The sequence below is a fragment of the Sorex fumeus genome, unplaced genomic scaffold (genome assembly GCF_029834395.1).
Source record: "Sorex fumeus unplaced genomic scaffold, SorFum_2.1 ptg000018l, whole genome shotgun sequence".
NCBI classification, from domain to species: domain Eukaryota; kingdom Metazoa; phylum Chordata; class Mammalia; order Eulipotyphla; family Soricidae; genus Sorex; species Sorex fumeus.
In genome coordinates, this window is record NW_026606075.1 from 35,483,531 (window position 1) to 35,508,282 (window position 24,752).

A 24,752-nucleotide genomic window follows, 5' to 3' on the forward strand; every position below is an offset into this window, starting at 1 on the left:
CTCTGCTTATCAATGGGATAATGAATATTGCAGCCAGATTGCTCTCACATCCTGTACAATATTTTTAACTGCCCAAACATTTTTCCTCTCATTTCTATATTGAGTCTTCTTGTTCTGCACAATCTTCTTATATTCTCCCAACTAAGTGTGTGACTTCATGACTACTCTGGGGTTCTAAGTTACATCTCAAGGTCCTTGCTAAAGAAATGCTGGATTAAATAAACCACTGTCTCTAATTCACTATAATAAAGCATTTCTAAAAATGTATCTCATAAAAAGGATCACTAATGTTCATATATTGTCTTCCTCATTCACTCAAAAGTTATTGATGTGAAGGATATCTTGCATTCATTGCTGTATCCACAATATTTAGCATAAATTTTCGCAGAGTAAATTAACTTGTAAGAATTAATGAATAAAAGTGTCTAATACAAAAATGTTTTCTGAGAAGGAAAATTATGACTAAAACTTCTGAGCATGAACTTAGGGATCGAGATTTACCATGCATTAGACCTATAAGTCTAGGGACGTGATTTTGATGAAGGCAGGCAGGCAGATAGGGAAGGTCCTCTCCCAAGGCAATGGCAATAAATTTCCCAAGAAGTAATAGCCTTGAAGTTGCCAAAGCCAACCCTGCAGTTGACTTGTTTCAAAACAGGAACTATGTCCTGATAAGACCCTCACCTGGCACCAGCAACAGGCCCAGAGAAGCTCCTGCAAAAACAAAAGGCTAGGAAAGTAATTTCAAAAAAGACCATCACGACTCCTGACCCTACTCCCCTTGACAACCGCCTTACAATGAACTTTTACCTAGGTAGAACCCCCATGTGGCAGCAGGTTGGAGAAACCATATAAAAGCCACTTGGAACAAAGGAAGGGAGTGCATATGCATATGCTGCCTGAGCCCATGTGCTGCTTGGGCCCACACGGCCAAGCACATGCGGCGCCTGAGCACATGTGTCACCTGCATCTCCTCTCTTGAGATGTGTACTTTCATGCTTTCTTGTCTAATGCTGTGATGTGTGCAGGGGCTCTCTCCACCCTTGGAGAAGCCTTCATTCTTCCTTAAATAATGTTTCTCTGTCTCTCTCTGTCTCTCTGTCTCTCTCTCCCCCTCCCTCCCACATTTCTCTCCTTCCTCCCCTTCAAAAAACTTCCAAATAAAATGTTTTACTTCACTGAACATCTACTCCTGAAATTATTTTTTTCTTAACTTTTTAATTGAATCACTGTAAGGTAGACCCTTACACAGCTGTTCATGATTGGATTTCAGTCATACAGTATTCCAACACCCATCCTCCACCAGTGTACATTTCCCAGGACCAGTGAAATTCTTTTCTGCCAGATGAGACAAGAACCCAGGGTGTGACAGAGCCAAATCGGAAAAAAAGTGACTGCCTTTCTCCTCCCAGCTTCACATAAGCCACCCGCGGCGCTCACCAACATTAATTTAACCACTCTGCTCCTCAATTACTCCATTCATAAAGTTGTTATACTAGAAATAATCTGAAGCCCTGGCAGCCACACCCAAGTCCCACCACTGCAGCCATGTAAGCTCTTCTACCAACTCTGTTCCAGAGACTCAAATAAATCATAAAAGAGATCAACTAGATGCAAAAATTTCTTAAAACAAAGAGCCCAACTGAGACCTCCGGGGTGATCTTGAGAGGGGGGCAGGCCAAATTCCCATTCTAAGAAAGCCTACAAAGCCAAAACCCACACTCAAAACCCAAGAGCTGCCTACATGCCTCCAGAAGAATGCCCAATTAAATATTCTAGTTTTTCTAGAACATGCAGCTTCAACATCTCCAAACTCTACAATAATAACTTCTCAGAGCATCTTGGTAACAGTAAGAGCATATCAGATTGGGCAGAAATGTAAAGTAGAAGCCAACTAATCTTGACTAACAAAAACATTAACACAGAAGGCTTAACTTGCCACAACAGCTCAGTAAACCCTCAGATAGAACTTCAACGTCTTAAAGATGGAATAAAGAAATTTTCACAAATTTTCCTTAACTGAGGTATTTTTGAATGATGCCATTTGCCTGGCCAAAAGGCACATGAAAAAATGCTCCACATCGCTAATCATCAAGAAAATGAAACAAAAAAAAACAATGAGATATCATCTCACCCCACAGAGACTGGCACACATTCAAAAGAACAAAAGTAACCAGTGCTGGCATGGATGTGGGGGGAAAGGGACTCTCTTTCACTCTTGGTGGGAATGCTCAACTGGTCCAGCCTTTCTGGAAAACAATATGGACAATCCTTCAAAAACTGGAAATTGAGCTTCCATATAACCCTGCAAAATCAGTTCTGGGAATATATTCTGAGGGTGCAAAAAAGCACAGTAGAATGACATCTGTACCTATATGTTCATTACAGCACTGTTCACAATACCAAAATCTGGAATCAACCCGAGTGCCCTAGAACCGATGACTGGTTAAAGAAACTTTGATACATCTACACAATGGAATACTATGCAGCTGTTAGGAGAGATGAAGTCATGAAATTTGCTTATAAGCAGATAGATATGGAGAGTAAGTATCATTCTAAGTGAAATGAGCCAGAAAAGGGACAGACATAGAAGGACTGCACTCATTTGTGGAGTATGAAACTGACATCCAAGGACAATAGACACAAGGGCCAGGAAGATTGCTCTACAGTTGGAAGCTTGCCTCATGAGCGGGGGGTTAAAGGCAGCTGGAATAGAGAAGGGATCGCTAAGAAAATGATGGTTGGAGGGATCAGTAGGAATGGGAGATGTGTGCTGAAAGTAGATAAAGGACTAAACATGATAACCTCTCAGAATCTGTATTGCAAACCATAATGCCCAAAAGTTGAGAGAGAATATGGGGGAAACTGTCTGCCATGGAGGCAGGGGGAGGGTGGAGGGTGGGAAAGGTGGGATATACTGGGGGGACTGGTGGTGCAGAATGTGCACTGGTGGAGGGATGGGTGTTTGATCATTGTATGACTGTAACTCAAACATGAAAGCTTGTTAACTGTATCTCACGGCGATTCAATAAAATAAAAAAAAATAAAAAACACAAAAAATTTCATTTGCCATTTAGTGATGAAAAGCAATATAAAGTAAACTTGGGGGGTGCTATAGGGGCAAGCCTTAGGAGTGGTTGGGAAATTGGAATCAATGGTAGAGGGAAGGTGACAGTAGCGGTGGAATTAGTGTTGGAATACTGAATGCCTGTAACAAATCATGAACAACTTTGTAAACCAAGGTTTAAATAAAATTGGGCAGTGGGGTGATGTGAAATCAAGTAAATCACTGGGAAAAAATATACCCAGCATAAAGATGTGGTCAGCAGAATAAGGGTTCTCCAAAGAGTGAAAACATCCCAATCCCTGGAATTTATAAATATGTGCTCACTCTTTCTCTCCTCGTTCCCCTCTTTCCTCAGCCCTCTCCCCTCTCCCCTCTCTCTCTCTCTTTCCCTCCCTCTCTCTGCTTTAGAGGCCACACCCAGTTGTACTGTGGGATCACTCATGATGGTGCTTGCGGGAGCATAGGTGGTGACAGAAGTCGAACAATGGTCAGGGAAAAGCCAAGGGCCTTAATCCTTACTATTTCTCTGGCCTGAATATACTACCTTACAAGACAAAAAAAAAAAGGACTACAGATTTTATTATGTTAGAGTTTAAAACATCACTTGTCAAGAATCCAAGACTCTTCCCTTCCAGATGCAGCAGTTTGGCAAAAGAAACTACTATAAGACCACCTTTGCAAAGGCATGCTGGATGCATGCCTCTCTAGATTTGCTTGCTTCTGGAGTGATAGCACAGCAGTAGGCGTTTGCCTTGTGCAGCTGGCCCCGGCTGAGCCGGGTTCGATTCCTCCGCCCTTCTCAAAGAGCCCTACAAGCTACTGAGAGTATCTCACTCAAAATGGCCGGGTTCGATTCCTCTGCCCCTGTCAGAGAGCCCTACAAGCTACTGAGAGTATCTCACTCAAAATGGCAAAGCCTGGCAAGCTACCTGTGACATAATCAATACTCCCCTCCCTCCCTCCCTTTCTCTCTTCTCTCTCTCTCTCTCCCTACACATATATTTCTCTAAATAAAACTTTTTGTTTTGTTGGGGCCAAACACAGCAGTGCTCAGGGCTTATTCCCACCTTAGTCCTGGTGGGCTCAGCAGATCATAAGAGGTGTCAGGAATTGAACCTGGGTTGGCTGTATACAAGGAAAACTCTCTGCCCACTGTATAATCACTCCTGACCCTAAAAAATACTATTTTACTAAAAAAAGTAAAAAAAAAAAAAAAAGGAAACAAAAAAAATCCCACATTGTTTTAGGCTAAGTTGATCCATGTAATTTGCAAAAATTTTTAAATAAGACAAAGAGAAGATGTGACACAGAAGTCAGAGTATGCATATTTATGTCATTTGTAGAAAGAGGACACAAACCAACAATCTAGACAGGCCCTGGAAGCTGGAAAAACAAGGATGGCTTTAAGATCTCTAGAATTAAACCCTGTCAACACTTAGATAAAAGAAGATAAACACTTAGATAAAAGAAGAGACATATGTTCGTGAATTTAAAAATTCTTGGCAAATATGTATAAAGATTGAAAGTAATTATAACAAAATTTATTAACAGGATTTTTTGTTAACATAATCATTTGATTTTAAATTGGACATGGAAAGGCAAAGTATCTAGAATAACTAAAACAATTTTGAAAAAAGTAGTATGAACCAGGATATAATATTTTGTTACAATAACTGATGAAAAGGGATACACGTTAAAGGGAGAAGGAGAGGATACAAGATAGAAATGCCAACTAATTATTGGCAAAGCTAAAAAAACATTCCAATGAAGAAAAAAGTGTTTTGAACAAATTGTGCTGAAAAAAATCACATATTTCTATGCAAAACAATGAAAGAACCCAAACCTCACAGCATATTAAAATAACTCAAAAGGAATTATAATTTTATGTTAAATTTAAAATCTTAAATATTTTAGAAGAAATTCCTGAAGAAAGATACAATAACTTAGGATTAGGCAAAGAGTTCTTATTGTATATGCCTGAAGAGGATTCATGTGATTTTTCTGAGAAACTGGACTTCCTCAAAATTAAATGATCACTCTATAGAGAAAAAATGTTAAAAAAATAAAGTCAAGCTACAGACTAGGACAAATCATTATTAATTAAATATCTAATGAGGATATATCTAAAGTATATAAGGAATTTTAAAAACTCAACATAAACACAATCTAATTAAAATGATGAAAATATTTAAATAAACAAAATAAAAAATAAACGCTTAACTAAAGAATATAAAAAGCAAAACAAGCACATGAAAAATGTGTATTGTCACTACGACAATGCAAATTAAAGGCACACAGTGATACTACTAGTACCTACCAAATTAAAAAATTAAAAATATTCAGACTACCAATCTTTACATGAAGTCACAGAAAATGGAATTTTCATAGACTATTTTAAATACAAAAATGGTGCAACCATAATGGAAAACAATTTGAGTTTCTTATAGAGTTAAACTTATGGTACACTCACCATATGATTCATCAATCCTGTTGCTAAATATTTACTCTAGAGACATGAAAACTTACCACAAAAACCTGACATAAATGTTTATAAAGCCCTATTCAGACTTGCCCAAAAATGGAAACCTAACTTATACTTCAAGAGATACATAAATTGTGATTAAGTCACACAACAGAATGTTACTGAGTAATAAAAAAGAAACTATAGATCCATGTAACAACTTCCATGGATCTCATGGGCAATTGTGCTAAGTAAAAGAAAACAGTTTTAAAAGTATTTAAAAAAAATTATACTATTCTTCCGTAACAGTATTTAAAATAGGATAAAACTAAAGTAATGGAGAACTGATCAATAGCTGTCAAGAATTAAGACTGTGATGAGAGTGTGATTATACAATCAAGACATAATTATAAAATTAGGGTGATGGAACCTTTACGGTTATATTTTCACTGTGATAAATATTATTTGAATCTATACACATATTAAATCATAGTTATCTGCCAGAAACAAATCAAATTTATTACACAATAATTAAAATTGAAATAATTAAAAACAAAACCAAAAAGATTATACTGAATAAAAGTTTTGTTTGAAATAAGCTCAACACTGTCTTTCAACAAATCAGATGCCCAATTAACATTTGCTGAACAAAAAACTTGGCTGCAGTTTCTCTTTCACTATCAATATATTTCACATTCCTAAACTCCTAAAGTTTTAAACATCCTCTTATAATGTCATTAATATTTTTATCATAGTTTGTCACAAACTATGACACATATCTGTCACACAATGATGTCTAATTTTCAATTAAACATTAAAATATAAAAATGTCAAGTGACAGTGAGAAATCTATAGTTTTTCAATCAGTAGTTTTAAATCTGTAAAAATATAGCTAATAGTAGCACTGTAGCACTGTCCTCCCGTTGTTTATCGATTTGCTCGAGCAGGCACCAATAACGTCTCCATTGTGAGACTTGTTACTGTTTTTGACATATTGAATACGCCACAGGGAGCTTGCCAGGCTCTGCTGTGTGGGTAGGAGACTCTCAGTAGCTTGCCAGGCTCTCCAAAAGGGATGGAGGAATAGCTAATAGTAGAAAAAGTTTATTTATACCTTTCATAATGCTTCCTGTCCTCACTAAGTAAGGAGAAGAACATATAAGGAAATGATTACCCACAAGCTTGGTATTCTATTTTTTTTTCTTTTTGGGTCACACCCAGCAATGTACAGGCGTTACTTCTGTACTCCTGGCTTTGCACTCAGGAATTACTCCTGGTGGTGCACGGGGGACCATATGGGATGCTGGAAATGAAACCCAGGTTGGCTGTGTGAAAGGCAAATGCCCTACCTTGCTGTGCTATTGCTCCAGCACCAAGTTTGGTATTCTAAAAATGCATTTTAGCAATTTTTAAATAAAAATGAAAATAGTTGATTAGCAAGACTAGTAATTTACTTGAAACATTAACCCTTCTTCCAGATTGTCTTTTTCTTCAAATTAGTAAAGTTAACTATTAAAAACCATTTCTCTTCCTTCCAACTCTAACCATGATATGCACTCACATTATTAACTGTGATTTCAATACTATTACCTTCCCTCCACCCTTCTTAAGGACTCAGTATTTGTATGCCTGTAGTTTTTATGCAATCAATCAAACCTATTAAGATTTGTCACTCCCTATATTGACCTACCACTGGTCTAATAAAAAATGCCTTCATTCTGATCAATTAACTAAGGTAGTTTTCATTCAAAATTAAACATTAAGTTATGGTCCTCCTCAGCTAAAACTGTATAAAACAGACTATATATTAGAAAATGGAAAAGAACATAGTTGAGGTTCTCAGAAATGTGCAGCACATTAAACATTTTTAAAACTGCAAACATGATACCTGCATACTCTATATTTACAACATAGAGTAAGTATAATTTTCATTCTTCTTTTAAATTTCCATTTGTTAATTAATTTAGTCTTCCATATTATGTATCCTTCCTGACAGTCAATATGATTACCTATAATTTATCTAGATTTAAACCAAAATTTCAATAGAATATTTAGCTATAAAGTATAATATAATGATGGTAAAACACTTTAATTTGTTGCATTTGAGGCCACATTACACCATAATCTGCAAATAAACTAAACCAGAATGCTCTTGTAATCAGAAATATAATAAATACTTTCAATTATAATTATCATCTAACCAAAATATTAAAAAGTATGCTAATACAATGCTGTAATTTTATTCAGCATTTATAATGCTGCAAAATTATTCATGACTAAGATCACAGACAATAATCAGTTAACTGTTTTTGGAATAATAAAAGTTTTATGAGAAGTTGCACTTTTCTGTATATATAGAATGCTTTTCTAATAAATTTTTTCTTTGAGGACATTATTAATATTCAACATTATCAATTATTTTACAAGTAAATAAGACAGTTTGCAAAAGAAATTTATATAGGAATACACTAGTACTCAAATTTCCAAATTTCCATGTTTCAGAATAAACTGACTTTCTGTCACCAAACATTTATTGCTCAATTCCTTCATACACCAGACCCTTAAGCATACCATTATGGGTACAGGAACAGGCTAAACAACAGAGAATGACGTTGTTCTAAAAAGTTAAAGGGTCAATTATTCTTTAAATGATTTTTCTGAGTTTTGCACAATCATAACTGAATCACATAGGCACTGTGATTAAATCGGTAAATAATCATCTGAGCTAAAATATGATGAAACTAAATGATCTTATAACTTGACTGAACTTTTGGTACACTTTTCTGAGACACTTTTGGCTTCAATTCAGTTTGAAATATAAAAATCACTGACAATCCCAACATGATTAAATTTTAAATGTATATATAGCAATCTGGTCTCAAGAATTGGAGAAAACAAAAAGACACTTAAAATATATGAGTAGAAAGACAAGATTATTTATACATGTCACGTATAACTGCTTCATGTTTAAGCTAACCTAAAAAGAAATATCATTTCAAAAATTATTAAAAATATAATAAATATATTTAATTCCATCTCTCTCCAATATCAAACACCAACATTTATAATATATGATTATCAGTAAACTAGATTACCTGCTTCTGCAGCCATCTTTCATGCCTTCGTTGCTTCCTTCTCAGATTCTTTAACTTGCTTCTTTCTCTCTTATTGAGCCTCTGGTTAATGGTCCCCAACGAAAAACTGCTCGAGTGTAGGAAGCCCAAAGGGGAGAGGCGGTCTTCCTGGTCCGAAGCCTCCGGCATGCTCCTGCTAGCTGACGGTAGGTCCATCAGGAAAGTCAGGCTGTTAGAACTAGAATGGTCAGAATACACTGTAGAAGCCTCTAGACCACACTGAAATTCCCCTCTTTGTGTCTGGGTTTCACAGGGAGCCACTGAAAATCTTTGTAGCAGCATATTAGGATCAAAACTGGAAGAAATCTGACAGGAATAGCCATTTTTACTATTAGATTGCAAAGGCAAGCCTGAAAGGTCGATAGGTTGTGTTTCATTTAGCGTAGGATAGGCAGTGGTCTTACTATGTATTTCATACAAAGTAGGTAACAAAGTCAGTTTTTCATTGATGTTCAGATCCAAACTATGTGATTTTCTGTGAAAAGCTCTTGTAGTGCATTTGCCAGTCACAAGCTGGGGAACAAAAAGCTGGTATTTTGGATCTGACGCTTTGAAGATCAGGTTTTCATTCTTCATCTCAAAATAAGTTGATCGTACCTCCAGACAGAGTGCTTCTGTTAATCTTCCAGGGCCATTATTATTTAGGGCCATGTTTAAAAGCCTGAGGTTTCTGTTTCTGGAGGCACCAACTGTAAGTAGAGTTTCCTTGTCACAACCTAACTGAACTCTAGGATGTGACAAGTATTTCAGCGATGGACTCATTAGTTGGCCTGCCCATGTGAGTTGATAATCGGTCCGCCTCTTGGAGAGATGTACAGCTGCAAGCTGGCCACAGGAGCATTTTGGAGTGCTGACAAAATTAAAGCCCCCTAAACGGGCCCCACAGAAAGGGCAATTCAGTTTTCCAACTGTCCATTGAGCCTACAGGTAATAAAGGAAAATAATAAAGACAATGCTTTCATTGTAAAGTAACCAAAGGGAATTTTTCAAACACATGAAAAATTTCTATGACACAGAAAAGGCTAGCTTTCTGTTACTGATTAGTAGACAGAGCAACAAATGGAAACAAGCCTTCTAATAAAGACAAGCAGCTCCAAAGTTCTAGAATAGTAACACACTGCACATCAAAACCATTTAAACAATACTAAAAAATTATAAAAGACACTTTTAAGTTTAACAGCAGGTTAATTATGAATACGGAGGAATTAATGAAAAGAAAAATACACTATGAAACCAGGAAGCAAATCAGTCTACAGAGCTTAATTTGCAAGTAAAATTTCACAGAAAAGTGTCTGTTTTGATACACTTCTTGCATACCAAACATTGTGGGAGGGTACTTTACTCAACCAAAAAAATAAAGCTGCTTCTGCCTTTCTACATACAGCCAAAGGACACTGGTTACCTATATCACAGTGTATTCTCTACACTCAGAGTAAAAAATAACAATGAACTTGAACAGAGACAGTAGAATAGCTGCAGGATCTCAATACATTTTGTAAAGTGCAGTAACTTTTACTAGCAGCATGCTGGCATTTTCCCAAGAAATCATTACAATGTGTGAATGAATGTACAGAGTATCTATTAAATGTTATTTTTTAGCAAAAAAAAAAAGTAAGCTAGTCAGTAGAGAAAAGAAAAGTGAATTTTTTTCAATATCACATTACTTATACTTCCTATGACTTGGGTGATTTGAATTCTGAAAATATACTGGTAGCATATAAACATAATTATTTCGTTAAGATTCCTTACAAACATGGTATCTTTTTGTTTGGTGGGAGGTAGCATATAAAGATGATTTCTTATTCTTAAATTGTTTAAGATTCCTTAAAAACATGGTATCTTTTTGTTTGGTGGGAGGTAGCATATAAAGATAATTTCTTACTCTTACATTATTTAATTAAGATTCCTTAAAAATATGGTACCTTTTTGTTTGGTGGGAGGCCCATACCCAGATCTTAGGGACTATATGGTCCTAATGGTGCTCAGGGGACCAGATGGGTGCTGGGGAAGACCCTGGATTGGCTATGTGTAAGGCAAGATCCACTGTACTATTTCTCCACCCTCCCACATGGCATCTTTTAATTTTAATTGTGCCAATAAGAGTTATTAGATTTCCGGTCTACTTCATATGTGCATGAAAGATATCTACTTGATATTCCAGATACTCAGTAACTGCTGTTGTATGTAAGTGCTAGGGATATGTAATTATTACATAAATAAAATCCCTGATTTTTCTCATAGGTATGTATGCATAAAGAGATCATTACCAGTGTTACAAATCACAGTATCTCAATAAAATGGAGAAAAAAATCCCCAATTTGGTGGACTTTATATTCTAACAGGGAAATATAAAATTAACAATATAGTTAAGTCATATGCATGTGTGTAGAGTGAGAGTTCATATAAGTATATATATGTCTTTGTATAACAATATATACTTTAATATTTCATATATACTAACACACATTTCTAAGTATAGTATATTACTCATTAATTTTGTGCAAAAAAAATAGGTATATAAAACAGAAAGGGAGAAGGATGCATACAGATGATAACAGCAGGAAAGGGAGTCTATAACTTGGGCCTGCAAAGTCTCATTGAAAGATCTACAGATGTGAGAGAAAAGGTGACTATCCCCAGGAAGAACACTAAAGAAAGGAGTAAAGAAGTCGGAGTAGAAAAGTATCTGGTAACTACTACAATAACTAAGAAGCCAGTAATCAATGAAATCAAAGGTTAAATCCTATTGAACCTCACTGTTCTTGATACACTGTAAACTGAAAAAAAAAATGTTCTAAAATTAAGACAAAAACATTCTGAAGGTAATATACTGCTCACTTCATTCAGAAATTACGTAACTTACCTTTTGTATTAGGCAGTTTATCCATTCTGGAAGGGCTTCCACATTCATGTGCCACACAGGACAAATATTCTCATCAGCAGAATCATGTATGTTCTGTTAAATAAAAATGCAAGTTATTAGTCATTGCCAGTTCAAACTTTATTTCTTAAGCGTCATGTTTGTGTTAAACACAAAAATACAAACCCATTTTTAATAATAAGGAAAAACACTGCATTCTTCTCATTTAATTCATCCTCCCCAAAGACAAACTCTATTAAACAGTTTTTTTAGAAGTTTTTTAAAAGTTTCCATTTCATTAAATTCAACAAATGAAAACTTAAAACTAAGCAGTTACTGAAAAAATGAAACAAATCAGGAGGCTTATTATTATTTTTCTGAGAAAAAATAAAGCTATTCACAACTATTTTTCCCCCTTTTTTAAATTAGTGAAACACCATGAGGTACAGTTGTAGATTTACAAACTTTCGTGCTTTGGTTTCAGTTATACAATGATCAGTACCCATCCCTCTACCAGTGCCCGTTCTCCACCACCAATGAACCCAGTAGACCTCCATCCCCCTATCTCTCCCACCCCACCCCACCTCTGTGGCAGGGCACTCCCTTTTGCTCCCTCTATCCTTTAGGGTGTTGTGGTTTGCAATAGAGGTATTGAGTAGCCATCATGTTTGGTCTATAGTCTACTTTCAGCACGCATCTCGCATCCTGAGAGAGTTCTCCAAACATTCTTTACTTGGTGTTCCCTTCTCTATCTAAGCTGCCTTTCCCCCCAGCATGTGCTGCCGGCTTCCAAGCTGTGGAGCAGACCTCCTGGTACTTATCTCAACTATTCTTGGGTGTTTGTCTCCCTTCTGTTACTTTATATTCCCCAGATGAGTGCAGTTTTTCTATGTCTGTCCCTCTCTTTCTGACTCATTTCACTTAGAATACTTTCCAAGTAGAACCTCTTGTTTGTAAATTTCATGAATTCATCATTTCTAACAGATGCATAGTATTCCATTGTGTAGATGTACCCAAGTTTCTTTAACCAGTCATCTGTTCTCGGGCACTCGGATTTTTTCCAGATTTTGGCTATTGTGAACAATGCAGCAATGAACATACAAGTGCAGACGTCATTTCGATTATATTTCTTTTGCCTCTCCGGAATATATTCCCAGGAGTGGTACTGCTGGGTCAAATGGGAGCTCAGTTTCTAATTTTTTGAGAATCGTCCATACTGTTTTCCAAAAGGGATGAACCATTCAGCATTCCCACCAGCAGTGAAGGAGAGTCCCTTTTTCCCCACATCTACATCAACACCGATTGCTTTTGTTGTTTTGGATGTAGGCCAGTCTCTGTGGTGTGAGATGATATCTCATTGTTGTTTTGATCTGCATCTCTCTGTTGATTAATGATGTAGAGCATACTTTTGTTGATATGATAGATTATGTTGATTGATTTCCGAATGTTAAACCATCCTTGCATCCCTGGCTATTCACAACTTCCACTGAACTCTATAATTTTTCTATGAAATCATACACACACACACACACACACACACACACACACACACACACACACAAAGTATACCCGATAGGTGTTATGCCTGTATATTGATAATACCTGATAAATTTTAAGGAAGGAAGTCAACCAAGACTAGGAGAATTAATCAAAGGAAACTTTTACATTTCCACAGTTACTTAAATGCAAGGATAGATTAAAAAAATTATACTTACATAATTAAAATTGCATTTTAAAATTGATTCAAATAAAATGATTACTTTTGATTCTGACAAGCTGGCAAAAGTGGTATTAGAACTATTCTCACCACTGCAATTAACAGCCCTTGAAAAGCATATTAAAGAATTATTTTAAGACATTGGACAAAAGAAAATAAGGCTGTAATCCTTGAAAGTAAAATAAGGCAAAGTAAATAATCCCCAGGATCTATTCCTGGAAGAATTCTCAGTATCTTAATGAAAGGCAGAAGAAACTAAGCAGATCAAAATAGACTTGCTGATAATTTGCACAGTGGAGTCTTTAGGCATGAAACCTAGAATTTACAGTATATTATACATACAACCAATAGAAGTCCCATAAATATGTAGAGATTCCTTTGAATCTTTGGTTGAAAATCAAATACAAACACATGTAGGGTCAGATACCAGGAAACCAGAGTAAGGAAATTTACCAACAAAAAGTTATCTACTAGTGAGTTGTAACATAATCATTCATATAGAGTCACAGCAAGTATGGGAAGATGTTCAAATTTCGTAAAGAAAAAATAATTCTTCATGAACATCTAACATATTTATTAAGAGATTCAAAAGGGTTCTGACTTGAGAAGAGAGCTAAATTTACCCCCAAAGAAACGAGTACTAAAAGGCACTGTCACTGTCCTCCCATTGTTCATCGATTTGCTCGAGCGGGCCCAGTAACGTCTCCATTGGAGACTTTGTTGTTACTGTGTTTGGCATATCGAATACATCACGGGTAGCTTGCCAGGCTCTGTCATGCGGGCGAGATATTCTCAGTAGCTTGCTGGGCTCTCCGAGAGGAGCGGAGGAATTGAACGCGGGTCCGCCATGTTGGCTGTGTGCAAGGCAAACACCCTACCACTGTGCTATCGCTCCAGCCCACTAAAAGGCAAGTCAACAAAATTAAAAATAAGCCTCCAAAGAATGAAATTCAATCACTTGTATGCCTACTAAAAGTAATTAAAAAAAAAAAACAGTAATACCTACTTAGTAAACTAAAGGTAAAGGTAAAGGTAAAGGCCCTCCCGTTGATCGTCGATTTGCTCAAGCGGGCCCAGTAACGTCTCCATTGGAGACTTTGTTGTTACTGTGTCTGGCATATCGACTACTCTCGGTAGCTTGCTGGGCTCTCCGAGAGGGGCGGAGGAATCGAACTCGGGTCGGCCATGTTGGCCGTGTGCAAGGCAGACGCCCTACCCGCTGTGCTATCGCTCCAGCCCTAAGTTATCTAAAAGAAAATGGTTAGATTATATCCAAAGGAAAAATACGTGACCCAGATCAAGAGAAAAACTGATCAACAGAAACATATAAGTAAAAAAGGGATGACTGAATAATCAGATTAAGATACTGAACAAGCTATTATGTTCAAGTATTAGAGGGAAAAATATGAGCACAAAGAAAAGAGAAGTTAAGACAAATATTAGAGTTTTATCTAGACATGAAAGCTATCTGAAATAAAATTTTCACTTAATTGCAAATAAGACACTATAGAAGGAAGTATCAGTGAACATAAATATGTAGGAATGAAAATAATGGAAAAAAATCAAGTACATTAAAAATGGAGCAAAATATCAATGGTCCATAGGAAATACCTAACATACATCAATGGAAAAAAGTCAAAAAAATGAATAAATCATGGCCAAATTTTCCAAAATTGGAAAAACAATAAGCCAATAGATTCGAGGCTTACGAGGTACCCAAATAATACAAACACAAAGGAAACTACACATTAGCCTAATAATCAAATCATTTAATCCAATTATTTTTAAAAGCATCTTTTTATTCTAAAGATAAAGAAAAAAAAGAATCTTGTAAACAAGAAAAATATTAACTAAGAAATTGGGATTATTTTCCAGTGATAGCACAGCGGTAGGGCGTTCGCCTTACAAGCGGCCAACATGGCCGACCCGAGTTCGATTCCTCCGCCCCTCTCAGAGAGCCCGGCAAGCTACCGAGAGTATTCGATATGCCAGACACAGTAACAACAAAGTCTCCAATGGAGACGTTACTGGGCCCGCTCGAGCAAATCGACGATCAACGGGAGGGCCTTTACCTTTACCTTTATACACAACTAAGAAATGGGGGCAGGGAAGATTAAGAAACATCATTTTCAGAAAGTGACATAACATGAAGCAAAGCACTGCAAGAAATTAGATGAACAAATTGAGCATGTAGACAGAAACTTTCTTCCTGAATGCAATTAGCAAAGTATAGTGCATAGGAAGAATAAAACCAACATAGCCTGAACAACTTTAAAATTGTTTTCTTTATTAAGATACCATGATGTACAACAATGTTCATAATATAGTTCATAACATAGTTCATAATATACAATGCCCAACACCAAATCCACCACCAGTGTCCTTCCTATTACAATGTCCCCAAATTCCTTTCCATCTCCTAGTCTGTCCTTGGCAGGCATATAACAAACATTTTACATTTTTGACCCCAAAAACTTAAAGGAATGGCAAAAGGAATTATCGGAAAATTTAAATTAGTAACAGTCAATTTGTGATGACTGTTATGCTATTTTTTTTAAATTTTTTTTTATTAGTGAAACACCATGAGGTACAGTTGTAGATTTACAATTTTTTGTGCTTGGGTTTGATTATACAATGATCAGATACCCATCCCTCCACCAGTGCCCATTTTCCACCACCATGGATAATATCCCCCCCACCCCCATCCCCCCATCCTCCCCTGCCTCTGTGGCAGGGCAATCCCCTGTGTTCTCTCTCTCCTTTTGGGTGTTGTGGTCTGCAAAAGAGGCATTGAGTGGCAAACATGTTCAGTCCATAGTCCACTTTCGACATGCATCTCCCCTCCTGGGAGGGTCCTCCAAACACCCTTTATTTGGTGTTCCCTTCTCTGTCTGAGCTGCCCTTTCCTCTAGAATGCCTGACTGGCCACTAAGCTATGGAGTAATCCTCCTGGTGCTGATCTCAGCTATTCTTGGGTATTAATCTCATATTTTGTTACTTTATATCCCCCAGATGAATGCAATCTTTCTATGTCTATCCCTCTCTTTCTGACTCATTTCGCTTAGCATGATACTTTCCATGTTGTACCACTTGTATGTAAATTTCATGACTTCATCTTTTCTAACAGCTACATAGTACTCCATTGTGTAGATGTACCAAAGTTTCTTTGACCAGTCATCTGTTCTTGGGCATTCAGGTTTCTTCTAGTTTCTGGCTATTGTAAAGAGTGCTGAATGAACAAACAAGTGCAGATGTCACTTCGACTATACATTTTTGCCTCTCTGGGATATATTCCCAGGAGTGGTATTGCTGGGTCAAATGGGAGCTCAATTTCTAATTTTTTGAGAATCGTCCATACTGTTTTCCAGAAGGGCTGAACCAGTCAACATTCCCACCAACAGTGAAGGAGTGTCCCTTTCTCGCCACATCCATGCCAGCATCGGTTGCTTTTGTTGTTTTGAATGTGGGCCAGTCTCTGAGGTGTGAGATGGTATCTTATTGTGGTTTTGATCTGCATCTCCCTGATGATTAATGATGTAGAGCATTTTCTCATGTGCTTTTTTGCCATTCGGATTTCTTCTTTGAGAAAGTTTCTGTTCATTTCATTGCCCCATTTTTGGATGGGGTTGGATGTTTTCTTCTTGTGGAGTTTAACCAGTATTTTGTATATCCTGGATATCAACCCCTTGTCAGATGTGTATTCGGCGAATATCCTTTCCCATTCTGTAGACTGTCTTTGTATTTTGGTCACTGTTTATTTGGAGGTGCAGAAGCTTCTTAGTTTAAGATAGTCCCATTTATCTATCTCTGTTTTCACTTGCTCGGCCAGTGGCGTGGCATCTTTGAAGATACCATTAGCTTCAATGTCATGGAGGGTTTTGCCAACTTTATCTTCAATGTACCTTATGGTTTCTGGTCTGATGTTGAGGTCTTTAATCCATTTTGATCTTACTTTTGTACATGGTGTTAGGCAGAGTTCTTAGCCCATTTTTTTGCATGTAGCCGTCCAGTGATGCCAGCACAATTTGTTAAAGAGGCTTTCCTTACTCCACTTCACATTACTTGCACCTTTATCAAAGATTAGATGATCATATGATTGAGGGGAGATGTCAGTGTATTCAACCCTGTTCCATTGGTCTGCAGTTCTGCCTTTGTTCCAGTACCATGCTGTTTTAATTATTACTGCTTTGTAGTACAATTTGAAGTTCGGGAGGTTGATTCCTCCCATTTTCTTTTTCCCAAGAATTGCTTTAGCTATTCGTGGGGGCTTATTGTTCCATATAAATTTCAGGAGTGTTTGCTCCATTTCTTTGAAGAATGTCGTGGGTATCCTTATAGGGATTGCATTGAATTTATACAATGCTTTCGGTAGTATTGCCATTTTGACAATGTTAAGTCTCCCGACCCATGAGCAGGGGATATCTTTCCATTTCCTCATGTCCTCTTTTATTTCCTGAAGTAGCGTTTTGTAGTTTTCTTTGTACAGGTCCTTTACTTCCTTAGTTAAGCTGATTCCTAAGTACTTGATTTTCTGGGGCACAATTGTGAACGGGATTGTTTTTTTCATGTTGCTTTCTTCTCTCTCACTGTTTGCATATAGGAATGCCATGGACTTTTGGGTATTGATTTTATAGCATGCAACTTTACTATACGAGTCTATTGTTTCTAGGAGTTTTTTGGTGGAGGTTATTGGGTTCTCTAAGTATAGTATCATATCATCTGCGAATAGTGAGAGCTTGATTTCTTCCTTTCCTACCTGAATGCCCTTAATATCTTTTTCTTGTTATGCTATTTTTAACCTACATAAGTTAAAATCATTTAATATAACATAGCTAAATGCCTATTTTCACTTATACAAATAAGTTTTCAACTCTAGCATCTAAAATACATTGCATTAAATTCTATTTTGTACTTGGACCTTATTGTTGTAATTATTATGCCTTCCTTGTCATAAAACTTTTTTAAAAAAATTCTGTACTAATATTAGTGTACATATGAAAAAGGTAAAGCCTACAAATGTAAAATTTAGTAAGAGTGACGATAAGAAAGTTAAATTGAAAAATCTGAATAGGCCTATTTGCAAAAGTTTTATCCTAAAAATACTAGTTTTATATTAGAATATATTATATAAACTGCTTAAGTGTATGCATTAATAAGAAAAAGACTGCAACCAAAAAAATCTCCATGAATGCAGGGGAAAAAAAAACAAAAAAAAAACCCTAATTGGAAACTTGTATCAGGATTGTACAGATGTTAAAGCAAGCTAAACTCTGAAGGACACGGTTCTCAAAAGAATAAGAGAAAAAAATAAAAAATGAGATCCAGGAGTCTGTATAAGGGTCCATTTGAATCTTTGATCAAATTTCAAAAAGGTCATGCTCAGAGTAAAAGTCCAGGACAATGGTCTAAGAAAGAACAATTATAAGATACTGAAAGTTGAACAATTCTAGGAGCTCTTACACAGGGTCAGAAATCATTAGTTCCATCCAGCCCGATGGAAAGTGATTCATTATAAGCAGCATTCAATAGAGACCCAAAGGGTCATACCATAGGAGAAGGGCTTAAAGTAACATAAAATAATGAATACTTGAAACCTGCCCAAAATGAACCTAAAAGCTAGCCTTGAGATTGTCAGACAAAGCTACAAATAGCTGCTAGACAGAACAAAGCACAAAAACTTTAAAAGGAATCTAAACAGAACTCTCAACAATATGAAATTCAACGTTTGGTATCATATCTAAATTCCAACATGGCATACTATGTTCTGGGAAAAAGGAAGATAGCCAAGTAAGATTCCATCCGGATCCTTCATCCTTTCATTCTAATAAAAGTAAAGTAAAGTAAAGGCCCTCCCATTGATCATCGATTTGCTCGAGCGGGCCCAGTAACGTCTCCATTGGAGACTTTGTTGTTACTGTGTCTGGCATATCGAATACTCTCGGTAGCTTGCCGGGCTCTCCGAGAGGGGCGGAGGAATCGAACTCGGGTCAGCCATGTTGGCTGCGTGCAAGGCAAACGCCCTACCCGCTGTGCTATGGTTATAACTACAAGGGATAGGTACACGGAGATGGCCAAATCTACAACATTCGACCAAATGCCTGCTTAAACTTGGTCAGTCAAGAAGATAGATATTAAGCATGAAAAAGCAGAAAACAGTTTGTACCCATGCCAGTCAAACTTTCTCTAATCTTGATTATGTAGATCTGTAAGAGAAATTAACAGTTACACCAGATATTTCTACCTGGCCCAGAAAGAAAAGAAACTTAACTAGCCTCCGGGGAAATACAGAGAAGTTACAGGCTTTTTGAAGTGACTGTCCAAATCGAACAAGATGAGCTAACATAAATAACACTGATAAAAGTATAGTGATGGAGAACATTACTATTCACTCAGATATTCTCTAATGCCAAACTTTAGAATTTAGCTTACACATAATATAAATACGTTTGCATCAAGTAAGTTTAATATTTTTAGGATTACTTTTATGTCTTCTGTTGGATTTTTGAACATCTCCCCCCTTAGTAGTTGTTCTTTTGTTCACAAGATTCATCTTTCATTTATTACAGCCTGTATAGAATAAGAACATTATTCAGGAGAATTCTACTTAACCCTTTCCTATTCCTTGATTTTTTTTCTGCATGCATCAAACCATAAACATTCTTGTATAACAACTGGTCTGAGCAATAGTACAGTGGTTAAAGTGTTTGCATCACAAACAATGACCCCAGGCTCAATCCCCTACATCCCATATGGTCCCCTGAGCACCATTAGGAGCAATTCCTGAGTGTAGGGTCAGAGGTAAACCCTGAGCATTACTGGGTGGGACACAAAAACCAAACAAAACCAAAACAAAACTGTAGGATAACACTGTTTTGTTCTTCCTGCATAGCCTCAGGTAGTTTAGGTATATTGGGTTGCTCCCATCACAGTGCTCCCATTCCTGTGTTTATTTGTAACTTCTTTGTGCTCTGTTGACTTGTAAATACTGTTTTTCTCTTCTCCCTATATCCTTTGCATAGTTTATTCAGAGCAATGACCTTTTTGTATGGACAAGAAGACAGTATATGCTTTTATTATGTAACTCTCAGTGACATTTTCCTCCTGGGCATCTGTTCTCTCACCTAAGCCTCAGCTGCCCTTTCTTCCTAGCACCCCCAAAAGCAGGGTCCCGACAAGGGACTGAATGGAACCAGGGCAAGCAGTAAGCTATGTGCTACCTGGCATCGAGATGGGCCTGGCCAAAGTGCCATAATGCTCAACTATCAGTTAAGAGATTGGTCATGGACAAATGCTGTCATGATCCAAAAAGTAATAACTAGATTTGGACGCTGCTAGGGTTAGGAATGACTAATCTGTCACTGTAGTCTGAGTCTGTGGCAAGATATTCCCAGGAGAGCTGCCCTACTAGCCTCAATGTTCTCTCTTACTGAGTCCATACAAAAATAACCAGTATTGAGATGCTGAGAGAGTTATTGGACTGAGGAAAGGAGAACACCTTAGGAGGTAATTTGCCCTTAGGCAGTCGGGAAGGGCTTTGGAATACCTTTTAGGTGATGTTCCCTTTGAACTTGGTGGGCCCTCAGAAAGGGCTTTTTATTATAATTTTTTTTATTAGTGAAACGCCATGAGGTACAGTTGTAGACTTAGAGATATTTGTGCTTGGGTTTCAGTTATACAATGACTGAATATCCATCCTTCCATCAGTGCCCATTCTCCACTACCAATGAACCCAGTAACCCTCCCATCCCCTATCTCCCCCATCCCACCCCACCACTGTGGCAGGGCATTCCCTTTTGTTCTCTCTCTTCTTTTGGGTGCTGTGGTTTGCAAAAGAGGCATTGAGTGGCAATCATGTTCGGTCTATAGTCCACTTTCAGCATGCATCTCTCATTCTGGGAGGATCCTCCCAACACCCTTTATTTCGTGCTCCCTTCTCTATCTGAGCTGCTTTCTCCAGCAGCATGTGCGGCTGGCCTCCAAGCCATGGAGTGAACCTCCTGGTACCTATCTTGGCTATTCTTGGGTGTTAGTCTCCCAGTTTGTTACTTTATATTCCCCAGATGAATGCAATATTTCTATGTCTGTCCCTCTCTTTCTGACTCATTTCACTTAGCATGATACTTTCCATGTAGTACCACTTGCATGTAAATTTCATGACTTCATCTTTCCTAACAGTTGCATAGTACTCCATTGTCTAGATGTACCAAAGTTTCTTTAACCAGTCATCTGTTCTCGGACACTCGGGTTTTTTCCAGATTTTGGCTATTGTGAATAGTGCATAACCAGAATACAAAGACAATCCACAGAATGGGAAAGGATATTTACCCAATACCCATCTGATAAAGGGTTGATATCAAAAATATACAACGCACTGGTTGAACTCTACAACAAGAAAACATCTAACCCCATCCAAAAAATGGGGTGATGAAATGAACAGAAACTTTCCCAAAGAAGAAATCTGAACGGCTAAAAGGCACATGAGAAAATACTCTATATCACTAATCATCAGAGAGATGCAGATCAAAACAACAATGAGATATCATCTCACACCACAGAGACTGGCCCACATCCAAAACAACAAAAGCAATCGGTGTTGGCGTAGATGTGGGGAGAAAGGGACTCTCCTTCACTGCTTGTGGGAATGCTGAATGGTTCATCCCTTTTGGAAAACAGTATGGACGATTCTCAAAAAATTAGAAACTGGGCCCCCTGAATGTGGGCAGTGAGGGGGAGAGCTGTCAGGGCCTGGATATTATACACAAGTAAATTGTCCATTTTAAGTAGGGGTTTTGAGTCCTAACTGGTGAATATCAGGGGTTCGGTAGGTGGTGCCAGTGACAGAATCAGTGTTGTTGCATGCAAGGTAAGGAAGCCCTACAAATTTATCTTTAAAATAATGTTTAAATTAGCTACAATATTTTATCTATGGAATTTTATCTAAATACTTTATCTTAAAATTAAGGCACGAATAAAATATTTTGAGAAATACCTTATTTTCTTACCCATCAACGTATCACTGTATCACTGTCATCCTGTTGTACATCAATTTCCTCGAGCAGGCACCAGTAATGTCTCCTTCGTCCTAACCCTGAGATTTTAGAAAGTGCCATATTTGAGGCTCTTTCACGGTCAGGAGAATGAGACCCATCATTGTTACTGGTTTTGGGCATGCTGAATATGCTATGGGGAGTTTGCCAGACTTACCCATACTCTTACCTTACCTTTATCAGATACAAGAATCCCTTCCACTAGAAGCTGACAGTTATGCAAGCTAATATAATCTAACAAAATGTTATTTTTAACTGTTGTGAGGACAAACACAACAATAAAAAATTTGGTTTTCTGGGGGTATGGTGCCGCCAGCAGGTCAATCTGTACCTGTGAGGCAAGTACATCCACAGCCTGATGGTGCCTTCAGATTTTCAGATACCCCAAAATAGCTGTTGTACCTTTGGCCAGACCCCAACAACTTAGGGCAAAGTTTATCAAGAAAGTAAATGACCAAAAGTTAAGTATGTGGGAGACATACCCACAGACCACCTCCAACTCAGCTATATAACTGAAGGCAAGGCCTCTCTGGTTCCTGATCGAACTGCTTAACGGCCATAAACCCAGAGATTCAGAGACAAATCTCAGAACCCAGAGGCTTTTGGCAGAGATGTGTCTGGTCCCCGCAATGGGTTACCAGCACCAAACCACCCCAGGAAGGAAAGGGAGTTGTCCCTCCGCCTGCTCCCCCTTGGAGGCTTGGTGGCCGCCATCCTCCAGAGGCCATTGTACAGTCAGGTTTGGGCCCACAGTGATGAAACTTGCGGGGCCTCATGGCATGGGGGTGGAGCTGACCCTTTCCTCCCCACCCCAACGAGACCCCAAGTTGCCACTCACAAACGGCCTCTATGGCTTCTGATCAAGCTGCTTAACCACCTGATCCAAGAGACTCAGAAACAAATCTCGAAATCCAGCAACTTTTGGCAGAAATGCGTCTAGTCCCCACAGTAGGTTACCAGAGCTGGGCCACCCCAGTGGGAAAAGGATGCTGTACCTCCACCTGCTCTCCCTTGGCGGCTCAGTGGTCGCCATCCTCCAGAGGTCATTGGACAGTCAGGTCTGGGCCCACAGTGATGAGACATGCAGGGCCTAGCGTGATGGGGGTGGAGCCAGCCCTTTCCTTCCCACCCCAACAAGATCCTGAATCGCCGCCCACGAATGGCCTCTCTGGCTCCTGATCAATCTGCTTAACGACAATGATCCAAGAGACTCAGGAATAAATCTTGGAACCCAGCAGATTTTGGCAGAAATCCCTCCAGATTTAATTGTTAAACTTTCGGAATCCCAAAATTGCACAGCCACTACTGCGGCCGCGCGACACCATCAATTTGCTCAAGTGGTCCCAGTAACGTCTCCATCGTGAGACTTGTTGTTACTGTGTTTGGCATATTGAATACGTTACTGGTAGCTTGCCAGGCTTTGCTGTGCAGGCGAGATACTCTCGGTAGCTTGCCGGGCTCTCCGAGAGGGGTGGAGGAAGCATAACACCGTATGTTATTCATAATCAGCAATAGAAAACAAATTGTCTACTGTTGCCTTTTTGGCAGATCTGAGTATTGGGGTAAAATCCAAAATAATAATGGTGGGTCTGGTGTCAAAATATTGAATATAATCAAAGTAGATAGAGAGTAATGTGGAAATCATCTGCCACACAGGTAGGGGGAGGGTATGGGATGGTGGTATACTGGGGTTTTTGGTGGTGGAAAATGGGCAATAGTGAAGGGACAGGTGTTTCATCATTGTATGATCAAGACTTAAACCCGAAAGCTTTGTAACTGCTCTCATGATGATTCAATAAATAAAATAAAAAGGGGGGGGAGTAAGGTGGAGTTCATGCACAATTCAATCAGCCTAATCAATGGCTGAATATATAGCAATACTCCTACATAAAAAATAAATAAATAAAAATAAAAATAGCCGGTGGGACGGGAACTTAGGCCCACCTCTCGGCAACAAAGCTGAACGTCTCCAGGAACTCTCTCCTCATTCCAACCAGGTACAGCCCGCCCTCAAGGCCTGGGACTCTCACTGGGCATGCGCAGCTAGCTCGATCTCCTGGAACAGCCGGTTTTCTCCCCTGATCTGCGCGGGACAGGAACTGAGGCCCACCTCTCGACAACAAAGCTGAACGTCTCTGGGTACTCTCTCCTCATTCCAACCAGGTACAGCCCGCCCTCAAGGCCTGGGACTCTCTCTGGGCATGTGCAGCTAGCTGGATCTCCTAGAACAGCTGGTTTTCTCCACTGATCTGCACGGGACAGGAACTGAGGCCCACCTCTCGGCAACAAAGCTGAACATCTCCAGGTACTCTCTCCTCATTCCAACCAGGTACAGTGCCAGGGACCCTTTCCAGAGCTGCAGCCACTAACGCAGCTGCGAAATATTCTCCCACTACGCATGCCATAGGAACCATAAGCTACCCTCTTAGATGGAATCTTCTCTAGTTTAGCTCAGTCACTAGAAAC

General features: G+C 38.4%; 1 protein-coding gene across 2 annotated transcripts in view; it reads right to left on the reverse strand.

The window, feature by feature from the left end:
* Positions 1–24,752, reverse strand: part of RNF180 (ring finger protein 180) — a 447,820-nt gene that overhangs the window by 377,814 nt on the left and 45,254 nt on the right. For both annotated transcript variants that reach the window (XR_008792202.1, XM_056112671.1), the window contains exons 3-4: positions 11,526–11,618; positions 8,624–9,583 (exon numbers count right to left, since the gene is read on the reverse strand). Coding sequence is in view for 1 of the 2 variants with exons in the window: in XM_056112671.1 (XP_055968646.1) it covers positions 8,624–9,583; positions 11,526–11,618 (1,053 nt within the window). In the remaining variant the exon portion in view is untranslated. The remainder of the gene's footprint in view (positions 1–8,623; positions 9,584–11,525; positions 11,619–24,752) is intronic.